The sequence below is a fragment of the Chanodichthys erythropterus genome, chromosome 10 (genome assembly GCF_024489055.1).
Source record: "Chanodichthys erythropterus isolate Z2021 chromosome 10, ASM2448905v1, whole genome shotgun sequence".
Classification (NCBI taxonomy): domain Eukaryota; kingdom Metazoa; phylum Chordata; class Actinopteri; order Cypriniformes; family Xenocyprididae; genus Chanodichthys; species Chanodichthys erythropterus.
In genome coordinates this window covers 32,936,098-32,954,624 of record NC_090230.1, presented here as the reverse complement: position 1 = coordinate 32,954,624, position 18,527 = coordinate 32,936,098, and the positions used below count along the sequence as shown (strand labels likewise).

The following is an 18,527-nucleotide window of genomic DNA, read 5'->3' as shown; positions in this document are numbered from 1 at the left end:
GGCAGCGTGGGGCATGTGTGTTTCGATGCCGTCAAGCTGCTGCTCAGAGCTGTTGTCATTTTGTTCTCTGTTCAGATGTGCAGAGCTCGCTGCCCTCACACACATTCTGCTTGAATAGATTTATTTTCTATTCTGTCCCGCAGCAGAGGCAGTTTTCTGTCTGAGGGACTTTTTGTGTTTGATCTAGGTTTATTGCTTGGGAGGCGAGTGGCGCATTGAAATTCCTCTTATATCCTTCACCACAAAACATGCAGATTCCTTTCAAGCTGTTTTGTAGATAATTTCACTTCATAATTTCATATATTTTTGTTTAATATATATATATATATATATATATATATATATATATATATATATATATATATATATATATATATACTTGTAGCTGTGCAATCTGGCTCTATATCAGCACGGCCTATCACAACTATGGCCAAATCACAGCCGTGCTGATATAGAGCCACTCATGCTATATGCATGACCTGCATCTAGCTGATATTCTTCAGGTCAATCTTATATTCATAATCACAAAATCAGTTTGAATGTCCGCTGAGAAAAAAACTACATCTTTGTCCTTATAACTTTTAATAGGATTAGTCAAAGCATTTGTCAAATGCGTCTCATAAGATGTTGTTTAAAGTAAAACAATGTCCTTGTTTCCTTGTTTCAGTCCATTTCAATATAAAAGTCTTTGCGACTGACTTATCATTAATGTAACTTTCACTAAAGTCAAAATCACTGACTCTTTCTCAATATCAAAAAATATGGCATTTATTGAACAATAATATTTAAATTAACAACACCACCCTAGTTAGTACAGGATTTCATTTCAATTTAAATATAAAGTTATGAAACTTAATATAGCCCTTAAGCCAAATCCATTAGCTCTGAAACAAGTAATAGATTAATAAGACCAAAGATTGCTTGTTTTATATACCCAAAATAAATTATACCTCGTGTTTAACCACTATCTACATTAAAGCCAGCGGAAAATTCCCAAAGGACTGGTCGAGATGAAGCTGTTCTCTGCAGGTACATGAGTGCTGAATGGTCACTGACGGCCTGGAGCTCAGATCTCTGAAAGCATCTAAACTTTCTTATTTTCTATTTTCTAAATTTTCTAATTTCTAAAGTGTCTAATTTTCAAAAAGGCACTATGTTTACATATAAACCAGATATCTGAGGTCTAAACAACTACATTCTCAACTAAATTCTGTTACAGAATAACAGTAGTATCTATAAAAATATGGTGGGTTTGCTCGTCCACCATGACACTCGATGTGAGAATGCTGAAAGCGGAGTGATTCTAGCAATGAAACGGTTCCTGTGGCAATACTGGTAGAATACTGCATGGCTGGAAAGACCTTTCAGCCAATCAGATACTAGAACCAGAATGAACTGTTGTATAAAAATATATATGTTGCAAATGTATACTTTTTAAAGACCCCCTGTGGTGAAGTTTTTAGTGTTGTTTATGTCTTTAAATCTTTAAGTTTAATGTCTAATATGCTTTAAGACAAACCATGAGCAAATTCATCAATCAACACCATTGCTGAGTATTTTCTCCTTAAACCTGCAGTGCACCAACGACAGTGTCAAAACCGTGGTTCAAAACCATCCATTTCCTACCGTCACAAACATGTAACCATGCAGGCCGTTTCTCCACTCACTTTCCATGATGTTCAAAGTGTTTCTAAGGATGCTGATTTTTAGAAGGCAGCTGTCTGACTCTGAGATGAAGAACGGGAACATGGTTTTGTAACATTAGCAATGCATTGTTAGCTGTTTGATAACGTAGTCAAGCCAAAGGATAATCATATCAATTACCGTTATGTGTCCGACATTGTGGAGAGAGCGATACATAAGACACATTACCATTCTGATAACTCATTCACATTACAGGCTGACTTGTAGATAAGCCTGTATATTTCACTATTGCTCTTCTGAATCAGTTTCTGGTTAAAACATATATGGCTGGATTAAAACAATATTTCCACTTGCCATTGTGTAGTGTTTAGTACAGTTGACCAAGTGGAGCAGGTAGTCTGAGCTGGAGTGATTGAGTGGAGGAGGGGCTAATTTGCAAATTCATAAAAAGCAGCAAAGGTGTAGAGTTACATTCAAGCTATTTTTTAGGCAGAAGAAAAATGTTTAAATATGACATATTGATTATCAAAGATGAGTTTTAAGGGATACATTTATTGACTGATTTGTCTGACCAATGGAAGTATTCAGAAAAGAAATACGTTCAGGAAATATTTTACTTTTCAGTTCCGTTTTTTGAAAATCTTCCATTGACTTACAATTATAGAATGTTTGTGATTCAAAACGTAACTGGCATCAATTATGTAACTGTAGCAGTTGTATTTGAATTCTATTTGGGCTTCTTCTTGCATGTATTTGCATACTGAATTGTGTTTGGTTTCTTCTCTTTGTGGAAGACAGAGCACGTTCTTTCATTCACAAACAGCTAGCGAGAACGCCGCAAGGCAGTGGAGCAGAACACAGCCGTCTTGAGTTAAACTGTTTAACTTTAAGTTTATAACTTAAACTACTAGTTTTGCATTATTATCATTTGCAGATAGCAGCATGTGACTGAAAGAAGGAAGTGTTTGTTTTTCCTGTGAAATCTACAAACTATCTTGTTTCTCGTATATTTCCATGTCATCTACAGTTTCCTAGTATATATGTCCTTCAGGCACAGATGCTAGTGGGAAATCATATTGCCAGATGTCATGAACATGAGACCTAATTTCTTCTAATCTGTCCAAGATTATTTAAAGTCACCACACAATTGAAACTTGACCCTGTTTACTGGATTTATACATGTTCCTGGTGTTATTTTGAATGATTCATCAGTTCATGTGCATATGAAGACAATGTTTTATTCAGCAAGGACACATTAAATTGCTCAAAAGTGACAGTAAAGACATTTAAAATGTTACAAAACATTTCTATGTAAAAAAAAAAAAGAAAAAAAAATGCTGTTCTTTTGAACTTTCTATTCCTCAAAGAATCCTGGGAAAAATGTATCATGGTTTCCATGAAAATATGAAGCAGCACAGCTGTTTTCAACATTGATAATAATCAGAAATGTTTCTTGAGCAGCAAATCATCATATTAGAATGATTTCTGAAGGATCATGTGACACTGAAGCCTGGAATGCTGAAAATTCAGCTTTGATCACAGGAATAAATGATATATTCATTTTACATAATATATTCAACTAGAAAAGAGTAATTGTAATAATATTTCACAATATTGCTGTTTTTACTGTATTTTTAATCAAATAAATGCAGCAGAAGAGACTTTTTCAGAAACCCAAACTTCTAAACGGTAGTGGACTTCCAAGTCAAAGGAAATGCAACGAAAAAATCTTTTTAGTCTTTATTTATAGACGCTTACAATTTACATGTGTTTTGTTTGTGATTCATGTATTGTCTGTCTCCGAGGATTATTTCATCACAGAAAACGAAACTGTTTGGCAAGTCGTGCTCACATTTATCCTTTCTGCATGTTTCTCGGTCCGTCTCTGTGTGTGACAGTCAGTGAAGTCTGATCATTACTTGTGAAGACAGATTACAGGAGAACAGAGGAGTCCGACTGCGCCGCGGCCCTGTGTGAAGCCGACCGCTGTGGTTCAGTTGTGTCCCTGCGACGGGCTTGAAAAGCTCTGATGGGATCCGTGCCAACAAAGAGACGTGGCTCTCAGTATGCCATCAGCGCATGTGAGCCAAAAAGTGTGGTCTCATTTTTTTCTCTTGGTTTGAAGTGTCCGTTTTAAACGGAATGAAAGACACACTCGATCCTGTTCCGATTATAAAGCTACAAAGCATGAAACCGGAGCGGAGAGTGTATCTGTCCCGGCCACCTAAAGCAGAACAAAGAGTGTTTGAACGGATCCTCTAAGACCATCATTGTGGCCACAAATGGAAATCTGGTGAAAGATGTCGTCGGTAAAGTGAGCGCTAGTAATGCGAGCATGCATATAATCTGCTGGCATTCCCGGGAGAGATGGGAGAGGCAGGGAATTGTTTTTCGGCTCAGGCAAGGACATTTATTCTGACTAGAAAGGATTCGCTTAACAAAGAGAAACTGGAAGGTGTTTGTGGTCGAAGAGGCTGCTTTGAGTCACTTGGTTCACCTTGCTTTGCTCTTAGCGAAAGTTTATAGCTTCTAAATCAAGGCATCGTGGCATAAATGTTTATTAGTGGTGTTTGTGAAGTCAATCTTGAGGTTAATGGTGTGAGGAAACCTCTAATACAAAGTATTAAAGTTCAGCGTGTGCGTCGTCCTGCGGCGTTTGAGCTCCAGACATGAATGATTGCTCAAATCAGATGTGTTGTTACTTTACTAAGTGATCAGATGAGTTAGTTGAGGTTTCTTGCACCAAAAACAGTTGTCTATGTACACCCTGCAGAACATTTTCAGGGATTCAGATTTCAGTACTGAATAAAAAACACCATGCAATTTTTATAGGCCCTCTTTGTTTAAATAATTAACAATTTGCTGATTCTGCAAGGTACATTCTGAACTGTAATTTAGTTGTCCATGCCCATTTTTCCTGCTCTTTCTGAATTAAACAGGCTTTTTGTGCTTCTATATTTAGGACGGCTTTATGTAAATGAAGTCAAACAGATACATGTAGATTTATAATTATAATAATGAAGTATACTCATGATTTTGATTGGTTCACATCAGAGTGTTTCATTAGTTATGTAAACGTTCTTCTGAAGTTATGTGAAGAAAATATAAATGTGAGAAACAGACCCAAAATTAAGTCATTTATTTGCTTGCTTAATGATTAATATTTACTATAGATTTGCACTCTAAACAGTAACAGTTTATTTTGATAGTCCACTTTAGACATGCTATAAGCAACTATACGCAACTTTGCAACTACATATCAACTAACTTTTATTGGAGTTTTAGTAGACTGAAGCAGACTGTTAAAGGGATAGTTCACCCAAAAATGAAAATTATTCCATGATTTACTCACCCTCAAGCCCTCCTAGGTGTATCTTCTTTCACTCGAACACAATCAGAGATATTTTTAAAAAATATCCTTAGTCCCCCAATGGTTGTGAAAGAAGATAGTCATATACACCTAGGATGGCTTGAGGGTGAGTAAATCATGAGTTAATTTTCATTTTTGGGTGATCTAACCCCTTAATAGACTGTTTAGTTAGGGTTGGGGTTAGTAAAATGTCTGTTGGAGAACATCAAAATAAAATGTTAGCAGATATTAAGCGGACAGTCTACTAATACTCTAATAAGAGTTAGTTGACATGTTGCAAAGTTACTTATAGTTAGTAGAATGTCTAAATGGACCATCTAAATAAAGCGTTACCTTCAAAACACAATGATGTTCATTTTTTACTTCAAATAATGTCCTGTTGCACATTCTTTGATTCTGCTCCTAGAGCAATAGCGTGTATTTCCCTGCGATTTACATGCAACTGTCTTACTGCATTTCTCATTTATGTCACTAAAAGTGCACATGAATATGCATTTGAGCTCCAGACATGAATGATTCCTCAAACCTGGTTTGAACAATGTTGTGCCAGTTCCAACATGCATTGCAGCTTGAAAAAATTATCTGGTAAATAAAAACTCTAGTGTAAGTTCTGCCAGGTTACGTCACCTATTAGTTTGGATCTAACCAATCATTATCTTGCTGACACAAACCTTCACCTCCATCCTCCCCACCACCACCAGGATGGTCCCTGTCCGTACCTCCCAGGGGGTCGGCTATGCCCCTGCCTTCATCTTCAGGCAGGAAATGCAGAGTCCGCAACCCTTTAGGATCTGAGCTATAGATGGGGCCTACGCCAAAGAACTTTCTTCAAATATTTTGCTTGCTGATTGTTAATAAATATGGTTGTCACTTTATTTTACCTCCCCGTGTCTTTCTGGTAGAACTATTATTAAAAATGATCATTGCATTGATTTTGCTGGCTTGATTTATACTGCTGCTGCTATCACTGTTATTAGTTGTCTTATGGTTCAGAGTTCATATATTTACTGAATTGTGTTGAGGTATATGTGCAATGCATCTCTTTACAACTTTTGTGTGCAATATATTTGCCAGAGTAAAATGTTTGCCTCTAAATTTAAGAGGCAATTAATGTTCATATCATGTAGTTTGCTTTGAAAATCAAACATGAAGATGAAAAAACAATGATTGTAGCCACTTGTATTGCTAAATGCTAAACAACCTTTAGTTGCCTTGACAAGAATTTTTGGTAACACTTTAGTATAGAGAACACAAACTATTAACTACAACTTTTCCCTCAATAAACTCCTAATTTACTGCTTATTAATAGTTAGTAGTTGTAAAGTATTGGGTTGGATTAAAAATGTAGAATATGGTCATGGAGAATAAGGCATTAACATGTGCTCAGTAAGTACTAATAAATAGGCAATATTCTAGTAATATGCATGCTAATAAGCAACTAGTTAAAAGACCCTAAAATAAAGTGTTACTGAATTTTTAAGTTCAAAACACTACCTGTTACTCAAGAGATGTACAAATGTATTTAAGTTGACTTTAATTGGAGTGAATTAGTTGAGTTAACAAGTTCAAAGCGATATTGTGCCTTACTTTTTCAACTTAGAACTTTTTTTAATCCAATCTGATTTTAGATTCTGAAAGATCTGTTTTTATGAACCCTAAATGTTGCAAACGTATTGATTACTGCACTTTGCAAGTGTACAAAATATTTTTGAATCCAACTGAGAAAATAGTTTTCAATTGTTTAACAAAACGGTTTAATGGGGTTCTATATAGACCCTAGGGTTCTAGACTCATTTTTAAGGAACCCTTGGTGCCAAAAATCTTTAAATAAGGAGAAATTAACTATCTCACAAAAGTATGTTTAATTTATAAAATTTAATTAAAATTAAGAATTAATTACAACAAAATTAGTTATTAAAACTAAATCCATAATATGTCCCTATGATGGGAACCCTTAAAAGGTTTTATATATGAAGTGCCTGACAGAACCCTTTAAAGTTCTATATAGAACCTTCTAAGAGTGCACTGTCAAAATGTCTTGTATATGTTTCTTGTAAAAGTGCATATGACAACATCACCATGTGTTTTTCCATCTCTAGGATCAGATAAAGCCAACAGCAAGGTTTTCACTTTGTGCATAACTCTCTACAAAGGCTGCATGTGTAATGCTGAATGACTGTGTTTCTCTATATCTTATTGTCCTTGAGATCAAACATCAAATATGATTTTTCATGTCTTTTTTTTTTTTTTTTTTTTTTTACGTCAGATGCTCCCCGAGTCATTGTGAACATGGAGGGAAATGCTCACAGTCATGGAGCACGTTTCACTGCAACTGTTCTGCCACAGGCTACAGCGGAGCGACCTGCCACAGCTGTAAGAACGCTTCTGAAATACAGACACTACAAACATTACCTGTGCGTTTATTCCACATTTAAAGTCAAGGACACATCAGGAGTCAAATGCAGAGAGAATAGTTTACTCCATCTGCAAGATTTTTCCCCAAACATACATATACACTGCTCAAAAAAAAAAATTAAAGGAACACTTTGCAAAAACATCAGATCTCAAAGGGGAAAAATATCATGCTGGATATCTAATCTGATATGGACTGGGTAATGTGTTAGGAAAAAAGGGATGCCACATTATTTGATGGAAATGAAAATTATCAAACTACAGAGGACTGAATTCAAAGACACCCCTAATATCAAAGTGAAAAATTATGCAGCAGGCTAGTCCATTTTACTGAAATTTCATTGCAGGAAATCAAAATAGTACTCAGTAGTTTATATGGCCCCCACGTGCTTGTATGCATGCCTGACAATGTCGGGGCATGCTGCTAATGAAATGATGGATGATGTCCTGGGGTATTAACTTCCAGATCTGGACCAGGGCATCACTGAACTCCTGGACAGTCTGAGGTGCAACCTGGTGCCGTCGGATGGACCGAAACATAATGTCCCAGAGGTGATCCATTGGATTTAGTTCAGGCGAGCGTGGGGGCCATTCAATGGTATCAATTCCTTCATCCTCCAGGAACTGCCTGCATACTCTCGCCACATGAGGCCGGGCATTGTCGTGCACCAGGAGGAACCCAGGACCCACTGCACCAGTGTAGGGTCTGACAACGGGTCCAAGGATTTCATACTGATACCTAATGGCAGTCAGGGTGCCATTGTTTAGTCTATAGAGGTCTGTGTGTCCCTCCATGGATATGCCTCCCCAGACCTTCAATGACCCAACACCTAACCGGTCATGCTGAACGATGTTACAGGCAGGATAACATTCTCCATGGTTTCTCCAGACACTTTCACATCTGTCATGTGCTCAGGGTGAACCTGCTGTCATCTATGAAAAGCACAGGGTGCCAGTGGCGGAACTGCCAATTCTATGCCAATTGAGCTCCCCGGTGCTGGGCAGTGAGCACTGAGCCCACTAGAGGATGCCAGGCCCTCAGGCCACCCTCATGAAGTCTGTTTCTGATTGTTTGGTGAGAGACATTCACACCAGTAGCCTGCTTGGAGGTCATTTTGCAGGGCACCAGCAGTGCTCATCCTGTTCCTCCTGGCACAAAGGAGCAGATACCGGTCCTGCTGATAGGTTAAGGACCTTCTACAGCCCTGTCCAGCTCTCCTAGAGTAACTGTCTGTCTCCTGGAATCTCCTCCATGCTCTTGAGACTGTGCTGCGGGACACAGCAAACCTTCTGGCAATGGCACGTATTGTTGTGCCATCCTGGAGGAGTTGGACTGCCTATGCAACCTCTGTAGGGTCCAGGTATCACCTCATGTTCCCAGTAGTGACACTGACCTTGCCAAATGCAAAACAGTCAGAAAAGATGAGTAGGGAAAAAAATGTCAGTGGCCTCCACCTGTTAAACCATTCCTGTTTTGGGGGTCGTCTCATTGTTGCCCATCTAGTGCACGTGTTGCTAATTTCATTAACACCAAAGCAGCTGAAACTGATTAACAACCCCGTCTTCTACTGAACTGACCAGATCAGTATCCCAGGAGTTTTATTGGCTTTTTTTGAGCAGTGTGAATCTTTTTTTCTTTTCAATGCTTTTTTATTTGCTTTTTTTTTGCCAAATAATTTTGTCAGATCAATATCTTTAGTGTTTTGTTCTTCCTTCATATTTAAATATTTAAAAAATATAAAATATTTTCCTCATATTTTGATGGTTTAATTAAACTTTTTTTTTTTCCTCACTTTATTTAAATTTTACATATTAACAAAATATAACATACAATTACAAAACATACATATACTTATATAACCTCCATATCTTTTCATATCACAACAAATAACAAAAGAATCAAATTAATACTAGAAAAAAACAACAACAACATAATAATAATAACAATAATAACAACAACAGTTAAAGAAAAAAAAAAAAACTATAAAGCTTGGTCATCCAAAACTATAAAGAAATGAATAAAATAATATTCATTAAAAATAAACATCTCCGGAGGACATCACCTTCGGCCATAGCTAGAAGAGTTTCTTTCATGCAGTTAGTATCTACTTTGAATTTGTTATTCCCCAATACTGCTTAACTCTTCGTTGATAAAATACGTCCAGAACGATCCCTGTCAATTAGCGCTGGATCTTCAGTTCATCTGCTAATATTCCTCAGCAGACATGAGCCAGTAAAGTGTTTCAATGAGTATGTAGATGCACTTTCTTATCTGCCTTGTTTTGAACTTTTAATGAAAATTGAATTAGTGTGAAATGACTGTGAAGGCTGGATGCGGACATGGTTGTGTAACTCCCTTCATTATGACACAGATCACACTGTATGTTGTAATTGTGTTATATTTGAGTTTGAACTCACTACAAACTTTCTCTTCGGCTCACATTCATTCAAATTCTCAACACAATATATTTTGTACTATTATGCAAATATTGCACTCAGAGCAAATAATCAGAATCATATATTGGCCACTTAATTTTGTGTAACATATTCGTTGAATAAAATTTCCCACCTAGTGTATTTGTGTTATAAAGCGAAGGCAGTGATTCATCTGAAGTGTGGTGCCATAAATATTGCATGCAAACAGAGCAGCTTTAATTATGACCTTCTGCATCTGTTTAGCTCTGATTTCATGATGTAATGCAAATGGGGGAAGATAACTATCAATTAAGGTGGTTAGAGAGGAAATGAATTACTGTAGGTTTCACTTTCAAGGAAGATAATTACAGTCTATATGCAATCTGTTTGTTTCAATCTGTTTATTTCAGTCTGCTTATTTCATATGCAAAAGATAGAGGAGGATTATTTTTATGGACAGATTTGAGTTTGTGAACTAATAAAGTCTCATAACAACCTGATCGCAAGCCAAAAAAAGCACATATTGCATATATTATATTGTAAACATTATTAAAAATATATATATTACAAAATATAACATATATATTTTTTTTTTTTTACTATTCTGCTTATTTTCCTTGAAAGCAAAACCTAGTAACCAAGTAATCTGCTTCCCCCTAAACATCTTACTAAATGATTACTAAACATATTACTAAAACACATAAAAACTTGTTGTTGTTTGCTATTATAGATCAGTGAGTGTGCAGATATATTCAGCTACTGTACTGCAGTAATGTTCTTCCATTTATTAACCTCCAAACGCTCCTCTGACTGACAGCAGCTTTATATGAGATCTAATTATGAGGTCGCACTATAAAGTCCCTCTCAATAACGCTCACCCTTTAAAACAGCTCAAGTGTGAGCTTCTTAAATGCTGCCGCCATTAAATATTTGAGTGACATGTGCTTAATTTCAGATGAAATCTATTCCACACTCTTTTATGGGACCAAAACAGGCCTTTTCACTTCATTTAAGACTTGGTGTAAATCCATAAGGGTGTAAAACTCAAACTCTGCAGCTAATGAGCGGCTGACCTTGTGTCATATTTTATATTGTTTCTTTACAGGCCTCATATCATGAGGAATTCAATTTTCCTTGCTTTTCTGGGATAAAAGTGCTCAATATGCGATGAAAGTATGTGTTTCAGAACACAAAAAGTCCTATCCAGTACAAAAAGATTATTAAAACTGCTGTAGGCTGCAAAATGACACTATTTATGCAATAAATGCTAAACACATCCACTCCAAAAGTGAAGTCTGTAGGGGATATTTATTTTTAATGATCCTATATGTTCGATTAAACCATCAAAATATGAGGAAAATATTTTATATTTTTTAAATATTTTAAATACTAGTGAAGAACAAAACACTAAACTTGGTTACGGTGTTTATCTGACAAATTTTTTTTGGCAAATGTATAGAAGCTTGTTTCCACCACTAAATAAAAAAATAAAAAAAGGTAATTGCAACTTTTTATCTCCCAATTCTGACTTCTTTTTTTTTTTTTTTTTTTCCAGAATTACGAGATTTAAACTCACAATTGCTTTACATTAACTTTTTTGCTCACTCGCCACAATTTTGCTGTTGGGAAATTACATTTTATATGATTAAAGTTGACTTTGGCATGCTAAAATGACTCGATTTTGAGTCATTTTACTTGATTAGCTAGATTTAAAACCCTTTCAAACTTTCAAATGCAGATTGACCACCCAAATCAAGACTAGGCCTACATGGTATATCAGCTGGTATGTGCGGGTGGGCAAGGGGTGGGTAATATGACCATAATATGATCAATTTTATAAGCTATTTTTTTAGGCTATATAAAAAGAACAAAGAAGAAAATTAGTTAATCACAAATACAGTAGTAAATTAAATAGCCTAAACTATTGTTTTCAGATACAGTAGGTGTATTTAACATGTATACATTTATTTAACATCTTTTGTTGTTTGATTAACATTAATGACAGACATGTATTTAATTGGGCTGCTGAATGCATGGATGTAATATACTGACACACATCCAGTTTTTACTCACCATTTTATGTCCACTTAAGCCATAACCGACTGTATTCACGTGAGATACTCCACACGATGGACATGTTGTGTTGACTATTCAGGCGCAAGGGGATCTGATTGCACGCGCGACAGAGACAGAGCGCTTCTGTTCTGGTCATTCAGCGTGATTCCGCCTATCCCGCCTTCACTAACTGCAAGTTAATCGATAACGAATTGTGATTGGATTGTAATTTTGTGCTACGACGAGCTTGGGTACCTTTGATTAGGCTGTAGGCTGAAATTATATTCAACACACCATGGGAGTAATGGGAGTGACTGTCTTACCCGCCACAGCTGAAATCTACCCGCATTTGGCTGGTTGGCCGGTGTTAATGTCAAGCACTGATTGCAAGTCATAAAATCGGAGTTAAGTGTGATATAAAGTCAGAATTGCAAGATACAAAGTCAGAATTATGTGATATAAAGTAAGAATTGCGAGTTACAAAGGGTGAATTCTGAGTAATAAAGTCTCAATTCTGACTTTTTTTCTAAGAATTGCGAGATATAAACTCACAATTGCGAGTTAATAAGACAGAATTACATGATATAAACCCACAATTGCGTCTTATGACGTCAGAAATGTTGAACTTTTTCTCAAAATTGTGAGATAAAAAGTCACGATTACCTTTTTGATTTTTGATTTCATGGCGGAAACAAGCTTCCATACAAATGAAACCTTTAGGTTTCATTTTACTATGAAAAAAATTGCATAGAAAAGCAAAAAGCTCACAGGAGAAAACATTCATTGACTACAGCATAATTAGTTATTAATATTTTGTTATTTTTTGCATGTGTTGTATGACAGCCTGGCCAAAAATTATGTTGCACAATTTGTCATGTTTCATTGCATTATTATCACAAATGAAACAATCGACTCCAAGCACAAATGCAATAAGCTTATTTACTTGCTTAACTAAATTTTAATAATATTTGAAAGGGTGAAGATGTCAATTTTCCTAGGCTGAACATCACTTCTGCCCACTACTGATTTAGTTATATAAATTAGGGTTTTGTTATTAGTTTGTGTATTTATATATTAGTTTTAATGCTGCCACCCTACTTGTTTTGTGCCAGATAAATACTGATTTATGTGATCAAATCTAAAAAATCTTGGCCTCATTTTAATGGTAGCTAACTATATTTTCTAAAGGGCAGCTTGACTGGAATCTTACCATCCTGTTGTAATAACATTTACAGTGTGTGAAAAAAGTGATGTTTTTATGTGAGGCGCATTTTCACACGTTACATGAACTTCATCTGTAGACAGACAGTGTGAATGCGCACTCATTTATGTATGTTACTGTTATTATTCACAGTTCTGAACAAGAACAGCCTCACCTCATTATCTCTCCACACATGCATTTTGAAAACTTCTTCTGTGTTTGACTATGCTAATACTTCTGTGTTTACAGCCGTTTATGAAGCGTCGTGTGAGGCGTACAAACACAAAGGAAACACGTCTGGCTTTTACCACATAGACGTGGATGGAAGCGGCCCCATCAAACCTCAACTAATCTACTGCAACATGTCAGGTGAATCTCACGCAGCGTATCCAAAGTGATTAAATCCCTTTAAATACTCCGTAATTGGGACTTTAATCCACAGCTTTTGATCCTTCACGCACCGTGACACACCCCGCAGAGGAAGTCGGCTGTGACACTCGCGGAAAAAAAGCTCTTAAGAAGAACCCGACAGATCAACCTTTGAGCATGTCTGTGCGACGTGTGCTCTTACAAATAAAGTTTTTAAAAGGGCTTTACAGCCTGATGGAATAGAACAAGCTTTTGAAGTGCTATGGTTTCTTAGAAAACCATCCCATTACCTTTAGATCTTCACTTTTCCTGCTAAACTCGATATGAAATCCATATTGACTCTTTTTACTTTCTTATTAGTACACATTGCTCATCTTATTGTGCATGATTCATCAATGCATGTTATTCTAAAGAAAAAAATGTCTTTACTTCATAAGTTGTAAACCCTTGCCCTCAAAATAATGAATTAGTTTGAGTAGGACAAACTTAAATTAAACTAAATAGTTCAGTTATATGAACTTTTATGAGTATTTATGAGTGTTTTTCTTTTGGGTTCACAGAACTGACATACTTTTCATCGTTTTGAGTTTTATGAACTAATTTCTCTTAATTTAGCAAACTTAATTTTAACTGAAACTGGGCTGGGATTTCTATTTCCCAGCATGCTTTGCCTATGGAAAGGGGAAAGTAAATGCTAAAGTTAAGTGTTATATATTGTTTTTTGTTGTTGTTGTTGTTGTTGTTTTTTAGCAAGATTGATGTTAATTTTCTGTTAAATTGGGTTTTTTGAGAGTTACCATCATGGTCACAAGTGGTACATGCGGCTTTGAGAGCAAGTAATGCTTTATAGTGCTGTACTCATTCAGCAAGTGTTATACCATATGGCTAACATGTTAGCAAGTTAGCATTTTCTGAATTAGCTTGTTATCGCTAGCTACATTTGCGTTAATAAAAATGTTTATGTTGAGATTGTGCGACAATAAAATGTATAAATTAGTTACTTAAATATTTCAGTTTAAGAACAATTAAAATTTATGAGTACAAAATAACAATCTGTTATTTCTTAACTTAAACATTTTGATTTAACAGATTGCCTCAATTATTTTGAGTTTTGCCTATTTCTTAGCCAATCAATTCCCAATGGTTTGATATTTTCCTTCATTCAATATCGTATTTCACATTAGTATTATTAATATACTATTATAATATTTATTAATATTTCAAATAGTTTTTTATTTATATATTTTCATTTTTTGTTCATATACTAAATGATTAGTTTTTTATTAATGTTAGTCATTGCAGTTTTTATATAAAACATTTTAAATATAAGTCTTAGTAATATTTTTGAGTGTTTTAGTCATTTTTAAAAAAAATTTGGGGGGTTTAATAATTCTATTTAGTTTTTATTTCAGTTTAAGTTTTAATAACTTTAGTAGTTCAACCTATTTTATTTCAGTTAGCTGCTGAAAAAATCCTCACATTCATATAGTTAGTTTTTTAATGTAATACTTCTATTTTATGTTATTATATTACTATTGTTATTATTGTCATTTTTATGTGTTTTTATTTCAATTAATGAAAATGTTTTTTTAATTCAGTTTTAGTTTTTGTTAACGGTAACAATACTGTGTTTATGTCACATTACAAAAGTAAAATTGGTTGAAAATGTAATTTTATGTTGATTATAACAATTTTTGCCTTCAGTAGAATCATTATGAAGAACCTAAAATGAAACATTAATAATCTCTAATAATAAAGAACCATGAGGCTTATTAAAGATTCTAAGAACACAAGAACCTTTATTTTTATGATTGTTTAGTAGATATCACATGCTTTAGGTTTTTTTATGAACTTCCCGTGACCTTTTGAAGGTCATGTGACTGTTGCACAGGTGAAAATCAACAAAGCCCTAAGCTAAAACAGTCCTGCAGAGTGTGTCATTTTGGCCTTTTCATCGTTTGCATCCCTCTTGTCCCTGTAGATAAAGCATGGATGGTGATACAACACAATAACACGGAGCTCACCAAATTAAAAACCTCCTCCGGGATAAATCAGCATTTAGCCCACTTTAACTATTCCGCCGACGCGGAGCAGATCCAGGCGATAATTACCCAGGCGGAGTACTGCGAGCAGGAACTCTCCTACCACTGCAAAAAGTCACGGCTCTTGAACACACCAGGTAAGCCCTTTTTATTAGGAATATCGATCGCCCCCTCCATATGAAAGGTCAGGCTTATTAAAACCTCGCTCCATCTGCAGACTTTTGCATGGCGCTTAAGCAAACGGCACAAATTGATTGTTATACTCAGTTACAGACATTTTATATCGAGTTATATTTCCCCCCCGCTTTTTTCAGCTTTAAATTAATTGAAAGGCACCTTTAGAGTACATTTTTCATCTGCATTTGTACCTTTGAAGTGCTTTTATCATGTTTGTTTGTTTGTGTGGGTTTGTCATGGGCGGTTTGGTACAGTGTGTATCTATCACAGGTCGAGTGATAACGGTTCTCGTAGTCTCTCAAATAAACACGAAACATCGGCGCTCTCCGCACCCACAGTAATTGCGTCCATTAGTTGTCTCATTATCGGAGTTCTTGATGAGACGAGGAGAGCACGGTGTCAGGCGTAAATAAGAAATGTTGGAAATGTCAGGTGAGTGGTAATGAAAATAACACGCTCATCTCGATTAAACCTGGACAGATGCATTTAGAGGACGACGGGTGCGGGAGTGTGATCGTCTAGAAGTGAAAAATCACACATAAGATCTCTTTAACATCTCAATTCTTTCAATTAGACAGAAATGAGACTAAATATAGAGCAGATAGAGCCTGCTTCTCAGATGTTTCTCTTGAGAAATAGACCACAGTAATCACACACATCATCTCAAAATGTCTCAAATTGTGCTCAGATTTGCCAAGATGCCAAAGTCAGTCATCTCGATATGAACTCGAACATTTCTTATCAAATTCAGGGTGAAATGATCTGAACTATTGACCCATTTGTTTATTTATTTTAAAGAACTTTAATAGAAACTATGGAAGCTTGTTTCTGTGATGGAAAAAATATATGTAAAAGATAATTGCAACTTTTTATCTCCCAATTCAGACTTTCTTTTCTTGTAATTGTGAGTTTATATATTGCAGTTACTTTTTTTTACTCACAATTGCAAGTTTTTATCTCACATTTTGGACTATTTTTTCTCACAATTGAGTTTATATCTCACAATTCTGACTTTTTCTTACAATTGCAAGTTTACATCTTGCAATTCTGTCTTCTTTTCTCAGAATTGCATGATATAAACTTGCAATTCTGAGGGATAAAATGTCAGAATTGTGTGAGAACAAGTCACAATTACATCTTTTATGTTTTATTCAGTGGCTTCCATAATAAACATCTTATTTCCTGCTACTCAAATGTTTCTGAGACCCCAGTAATCTCACATTTCATGTCAAAATATGTCACATTGTGCCCCAAAGTCTGTGACCAAAACTCAATATGAACTGAAACATTTCTCATAAATTGCAGGATCAAATTATCCAAACTATTGACCCATTTGTGTCTACTTCTATTTCTTTTGAAGAAGTTTAGTAGAAATTTCCTGCTTCTCAGATTTTCCTCATGAATACCTCAACTCAAATGGTGCTCAGATTTGGCAAGATCCCAAACAAGTCTGCAACCAAAACTCAGAAATCTCATTCAAATCTTCCTTTTATAATGTCTAATGTCTCTTTTTAATGTCTTAGCATCATTTTGTAGAGCGGTTGCATCAGTCTCATTATGGACGCTCTGTGTTGGTGTTGTTGCAGATGGCACCCCCTTCACCTGGTGGCTGGGCAGGGCGGGTGAAGCACACATGTACTGGGGAGGAGCGGTGCCAGGCAGTCAGCAGTGTGCCTGTGGGCTGCAAGATAACTGTGTGCATCCTGAACACTTCTGTAACTGTGATGCCGACAGCAAAGAGTGGTACGACACAAATAATGTGTTCGTTCTTTTGCTTCTCATGTTCAGTACCAAAAAATAAAATGATACATTTAGTCCTGGTTTGCTTAGCATTCACACCAAACCTAAAGATATAAAAAAAAAAAGAAAAAAAAAATTTTGCGACAGTACTTACCAAACATCAAAGGCAATGCTGTGTGCTGGGCTAAATGCGCTGACTGTATGTGAGTACATATGACGGTATTTTTGCTAGCTGAGAACTCATGAAGAGCTTAAAAAATGTGTAAAGGAGTCAAAACAGTGGTAGGAATTCCTCCATTACACACAAACGATGATATGAAGTGAGGAGATGTGGTTCAGACACCTGAACTGTAATTGGCAACATAGCTCCTAAGATTAGAGGAATCAGCTATATTTGTGCATTCTGTTCTTTTTAGGGCTGCAGCTTGTGACATCATATCCTGTTTTTGGTTTGGTTCATTTAACACAAATACATGAAAATTTGACAATACTAAATATCATAAAAGGACCACAAAATATTGAGATACATTGGTGGTCAGAATTATTGGCACCCCTGGTAAATATTATCAAAGCTGACTGTAAAAATAAATCTGCATTGTTTATCCTTTTGATCTTTAATTAATAAAATTAGCAAAAATCTAACCTTTCATTGAAGGAAAAGAATTGAAAGTGGGTGGAAAATCACATTAGGAAATAAATGTTTTTCTTCAAAACACGTTGGCCCAATTATTGGCACCCCTAGAATATTTATGAGTAAAATATCTCTGAAGTATATTCCCATTCATATTTACATTTTTTAGCACACCAGGGTGATCATGAACATGAAATTGTCCAGCTATGACTTCCTGTTCCACAGGAGTATAAACATGAGGAAACACAAAGGTCAAATTCCCTTAATCATTCATCACAATGAGAAAAACCAAAGAATGTAGTTCTGATGTGCAGCAAAAGATTGTCGAGCTTCACAAAATAGAAAGTGGCTGTAAGAAAATAGCTAAAGCATTGAAAATCCCCATTTCCACCATCAGGGCAAAAATTAAGAAGTTCCAATCAACTAAACATATTACAAATCTGCCTGGAAGAGGACGAGTGTCTAAATCGT

At 35.6% G+C, this 18,527-nt stretch overlaps 1 protein-coding gene across 1 annotated transcript in view; it reads left to right on the top strand.

The window, feature by feature from the left end:
* cntnap3 (contactin associated protein family member 3) overlaps positions 1-18,527 on the top strand; it is a 161,887-nt gene that overhangs the window by 89,129 nt on the left and 54,231 nt on the right. Inside the window, exons 11-14 of the mRNA XM_067397378.1 lie at positions 7,281-7,387; positions 13,347-13,466; positions 15,448-15,645; positions 17,272-17,428. Of these exons, the coding sequence (XP_067253479.1) occupies positions 7,281-7,387; positions 13,347-13,466; positions 15,448-15,645; positions 17,272-17,428 (582 nt within the window). The remainder of the gene's footprint in view (positions 1-7,280; positions 7,388-13,346; positions 13,467-15,447; positions 15,646-17,271; positions 17,429-18,527) is intronic.